Raw genomic sequence first — 5,069 nt, 5'->3', positions numbered from 1 at the left:
TTATGCTGGTTCTCATTTATCTAGGTTTCATAAATTGAGACATAATTACGAGAGAAAACTTTCAGTTTTATAGGTGAAAATAATTGACGCTTCAAATTTTGCCTGTTTCCTATTTGTGTATCCGCAGGTTGAGTATGTAGGAATATAATCGAGAATAAAAAAAATTGAAACATTCTTAAGCCTAAATTTAGCAATACCATTGTTTGACCCCGAAAAGTCATCATTTGTAGGTTCAGTATAAATAACATTGACGATTGACATTCGGGTACAAATACTCGATAAAAAAGAACGCGATGACAATATCCCTAAAACTCCAGTGTGCATGAGGATGAGTTCCCGCTGACTTTGATTTGAGCAAACGCAATAATGTACGTACTTCAATAGGAGATCCTACTTACAATATTGTAACATACATATGCACTTCAGGTAGAATTTCAAACGGGTGATTTATTCAAACTGGCTATATACATAGGTCTAAACAACATCCTATGTTTGGAAACTCACTCAATAATAAAATGGCTAGCACTAATTAACTTCTATGACCAAATTCAAATGTAAAAATGAATAACTACCCTATAACTGGTCATATCAATACACCTGCATTAGAAATAGAGGAATTAAGGCAGATTCAGTGACGAATGGAACTTTGGCAACAACGCTTTCTTCCTGATACGCATACATTTCGCATGTTCCCGCTCAATCCATAATTCACGACTTCAATTTATCAAATGAGTTCCCAGGGGAATTGTCCTGACAACTGGTACATTTTAGGCAGATAGTGACATAATTTCAGCAGCCTAGAATAAGCACTGTCAGCAAACATCTCAAAAAGTTCAAGATCAAAACGAAAGCTGCGCACATACATCTCTCTATCGATAATATTACCCAAATTCAAAACGCAAATACATTCACACGACTTTAAAACGAAATTGTATTGTGATAACTATCAGCTACTTCATGGTTGAATGCACACAAGATAAAAGACCGTACTAATATTGTCAGGCCGAATCGCTCTCACAAAAACACCGCCGAAAGTTCCGTCTTGTGAAAGGCAAGACAGTAAATATAGAACACGCATGGTGGAAATATTGGGAAGTAAATTTAAATTGTGAACAATACAAATACTTTTCAATTTATAAAGACAGAATCATCATGGTTTCGTATTAATATTAAAAAGTATCAATAGTAACATAATCAAATAAAATATAATACAGTTTGCAGTACTGTACGTTTTGATGCCATGAAGTCAGTATGACACCATGTAAGGTCACTTACTGGACAGTGGCGATATCATTGGTCTGAATCAGATATAAGTGAAGACTAAGTTTTTAACACAATTATATATGAAATACAAGCATAATGGGTTGATCAACAAGGGTCTTTATTTTCGCGAGATCACGAAGTACATCATATCCTCATGATCAGTGTCTACAATGAAACCTTTCACTTTGTCATTTGTAGCATCAGCTTCAGTCTCGCCACACTTGAATTGTACCCTGTAACTTGCTCGCTGTTCTTTTTCTTCCGGTGTCAGTTTATTAAGATCCCAGTCTTTAGAAGTGATAGCTGAAACCAAAGAATGGAAAATTGAATAAATTCACAGAAAACTGGGCAGGAGTGATACGCACAAACAAATAAATGAAAGTCCAAATCTAGTTGACCCCAATCAGAACGTACTCTTTGTTTTATAGTACAGATAACAGCTCATTATAGCTTGTGGTAAAAACAAAAAATCACAAACACTTGTGAAATACTTTCAATATACATATGATTTGCTGTCTTTAACGCCTCAGACTGCTACTGCCGACCATATGTGAGACCATTATAGCAAGAAAACAATGCAAATTTCACAATAAGCTGAGGCAAACGTAAAATATAACGGTAGTGCACAAATGCAATAATCGAATGAGCTTTACTACCGAAATCGCAAACAATTCAAACTGTTGTAATCGTGAAATATAACAAGGCAATCTCGCAACGGCAAAAAAGAATTCAATCGTATAGTCAAGCCTACCTTTGGTTTTACGCTGATTCCACTGATCCCCATCATTTTCCGGGCATATCAGGTACAGTGCGAATAATCGATCGGGAAGATTGTTTCTTCCTAATATTTTTATAACTTTTACTTCGTCTTCCGGCATCTTCACTCGGACAGAATTTTTGTTTTCCACTATAGATAAAAAGATATATTTTTAGGTTATTTCCATGGGTTCCCATCTCCTTAATCTGTTTTCATGAGTGAAAAAATCATGTAGATATTGGTGGTAGTTGCACAAGACTAGATCTGTTCAACTTGATGGATAGCTCAAATTGGATAGATTGTCGATAAGGTGAAAAGATCACTAAGAAAACAACGTCCCGTTTTACACATAATCTGAAAATTTGCAACTTTATGATTGGACTTTATAGAAGGTTGATGGTTGCTTATGTTAAACTTATACTTACTGTAGAACTCCATCTCCACCAAGTGGTAATTTAGAGTTGGCTGGCAACGGCCTTTCAACAAGTCCGGATTGTGATAATAGAATATTTTAATATAATCTAAATTATAATATATATCTTAGTATATTTTTAAACTTGACAAAAACTGTTGATTAACAACTCAATTTAAAAAATCAAACAAACAATGAATAAACTGAAATGAACAAACAAATTACAGACTAAATAAAGACTATTTTAGGGTCACAGAAAGGGTGTACGTACTTCCCACTAACATGTGAATTTATTTTAACTTTGTTTAAAATTCATCTGAAAAACGACAGCAATATCGCAGGTATGAGTAGAATAATTTAAGGAGAGCACGCACATGCGTATTGCTAAAATAGACATCAAATAGATGGTATTAATGGAGGTGTATTTTGGGAAAATTGGAGGTTTATTTTGAGAAGAATTATGTCGAACAAGATTGAATACCCTTTAGTTTTTTCATTTATCACGTACCGGCGTACGGAAAATGTTCTTGTATCTCTGCATTACTGATCTACGCCTGGTAACAAATACCACACTCATAAACTCGCATGGAACCTATAATACTGCCTTTGGTCAAACATTTTATTAAATTCCTTTCAAAAATTATTTTAGCATTCACTTCGTATAATTTGTAGGCCCTAGTACCAAATAATGTTAAACGATCATCAAGGATTCGATTTTTATCGCCCACATTTCTGTCGCTGCAGCAAGCTCAATAGCATATTCACAGCTCGGACGTCTACATCCGTTTTTATTAGTCTACACTGCGTCTTTCTGATTTCATTATCAATCTGAACAGTTTAAGTCAAATCACGCTCACGCAATATGAACACATGTTCAGTGATGCAATAATATGAGTCTACACTAGCTGAATATCACAATTATTAATAATAATCGCATAATTTAATATTATTTTTGGTAGTTTTTTACAACACTATATAGTGCTGTGAGTACCTGGTTGCAGGTGGAAGACACAGTCGCCCAGTTAAAATACATAGTTGATTTATATAATACAGTATATAATTCGGCACAGCATTCAGTAAATCGCCTTTGAGCGGACTCTTCAGGTATCAGAAATCATTATGCTTAAAAAGTTCCTGTCTTGTCGGTGACCTTCACTGGTGCTTATAGCGGTTTTATTTCCATATTTTCTACTGCATAAAACGATTCCGAACTAGTACCGCGGAATAAAAAGAATGTCAGAATTCTTCATATGGCTCTCATTTTTAATCCATCACCAAGATGTTGCAAAGGTCACGTTATTTTTGTCTGCTTCAGCATCCAAGCCTCAAACAGTATTCAGTCCGAATAATGGCATCTGTCTACTGTATCCCGTTCTCTCAGTTAGGACATGTATTTTAGATGTGAGCACAATATATTCATTTTTTTATGTTCTCACGATCCACCCTCATTTGATTTCACAAAAAAAATTATCTGAGAGGAAAAATATCAACTCATATAGACGCTTTCAAAAATATCACCTCATATAGGAGCTTTCAAAAACCTCAACCTTACTACCGGTCCAAAAATATCGTCATAATTGATTTACTCTCTCGCCGATGTTTGAAAGACGCAAAATAAATCGACTCTAATTGAGTTAAACTGATCAAGATTTAAATTGACTTTCAAAAGCATTTACTAGGCTTGATATAAGCTGTATAAGATTTCCCAGGCAACAACAACGGCATCCTAACGGCGCAAAACATCTGATTACCCATCTAACCCTCAGAGCGCCGTCTACAAAAGCGGACTTCATTCGCAGGTTAGTTTGTAAGCGAATAACAACAGAAGAAGTGGACTACAGGTGGTACTTAATAGCTTTTTTCTTTATCTTGTAAAGTTTTTTGTCTCTTATTTAGTAAGCAGAAATACCTGTGTGACGTAGAATGTAGATGATAGCTCCCAGCATCAAATGGTACGCTAACTAATCGCACAACAGCGCCGAAAGTGGACACATAGAACTATCGCGAACATCGCCACATGGATGTATAGAAAATATAATATGTAAGATAAATCATATATACATACTATAAAATGTAATATATATGTATATACGTAGAAGAATGTGACCACACTGCTAGTCCTCAGGAATTTTTTTTATTAATCACTATTTACTGCACTGACATTACACATTGGTACGTAATGTTTCGGAACATGCTGTCATAAATGCGTTCTCAATAATGCAATTTTGGATGCAATGAATCGAATGACGCCATTGCTTGGAAGTAATATGATACGAATGGAAATTTGCCGGATATCCCACGATGCAACATACAGTCTTGCGATCTACTGCTGTAATAATAAATATCTTCATAATTGAAATGTTGAGTTGCAAACATATGCTCACTTGAAGGAGTACGATTAGAAGCGAACTACCGATATATGGCAAAGAAAGTTTATTTTTCAAGCGCCATCAAACAATACTATATACTGAGATTCTAATTATAAAATAAATCTAAAACAGATAATGCAAAATATGAAAAGCTTATCGGTTAAGGAAAGTATGGACAACAACTAAAATTGTGTATGTCCTGCATTTATCCATGCTATTTTATCACATTTTTCTATCCGGGTGTGAGTTTTACTCTTATCTGAATGTT

The 5,069-nt window shown here is 34.8% G+C and overlaps 1 protein-coding gene across 1 annotated transcript; it reads right to left on the bottom strand.

The window, feature by feature from the left end:
* Positions 1-917: 917 nt before the first annotated feature.
* Positions 918-4,393, bottom strand: LOC120326241 (uncharacterized). The gene is made up of 4 exons (XM_039392499.2): positions 4,342-4,393; positions 2,446-2,541; positions 2,015-2,170; positions 918-1,566 (listed from the first exon to the last, which is right to left on the bottom strand). Exons 1-4 carry the CDS (start codon positions 4,376-4,378, stop codon positions 1,382-1,384), a joined length of 474 nt encoding a protein of 157 aa, XP_039248433.2. The 5' UTR covers positions 4,379-4,393; the 3' UTR covers positions 918-1,381.
* Between the last annotated feature and the right edge of the window lie 676 nt (positions 4,394-5,069).

Source organism: Styela clava, chromosome 4, assembly GCF_964204865.1.
Source record: "Styela clava chromosome 4, kaStyClav1.hap1.2, whole genome shotgun sequence".
Classification (NCBI taxonomy): domain Eukaryota; kingdom Metazoa; phylum Chordata; class Ascidiacea; order Stolidobranchia; family Styelidae; genus Styela; species Styela clava.
Note: the sequence above shows the minus strand (reverse complement) of the source record. Positions and strands in the feature narration are given on the sequence as shown.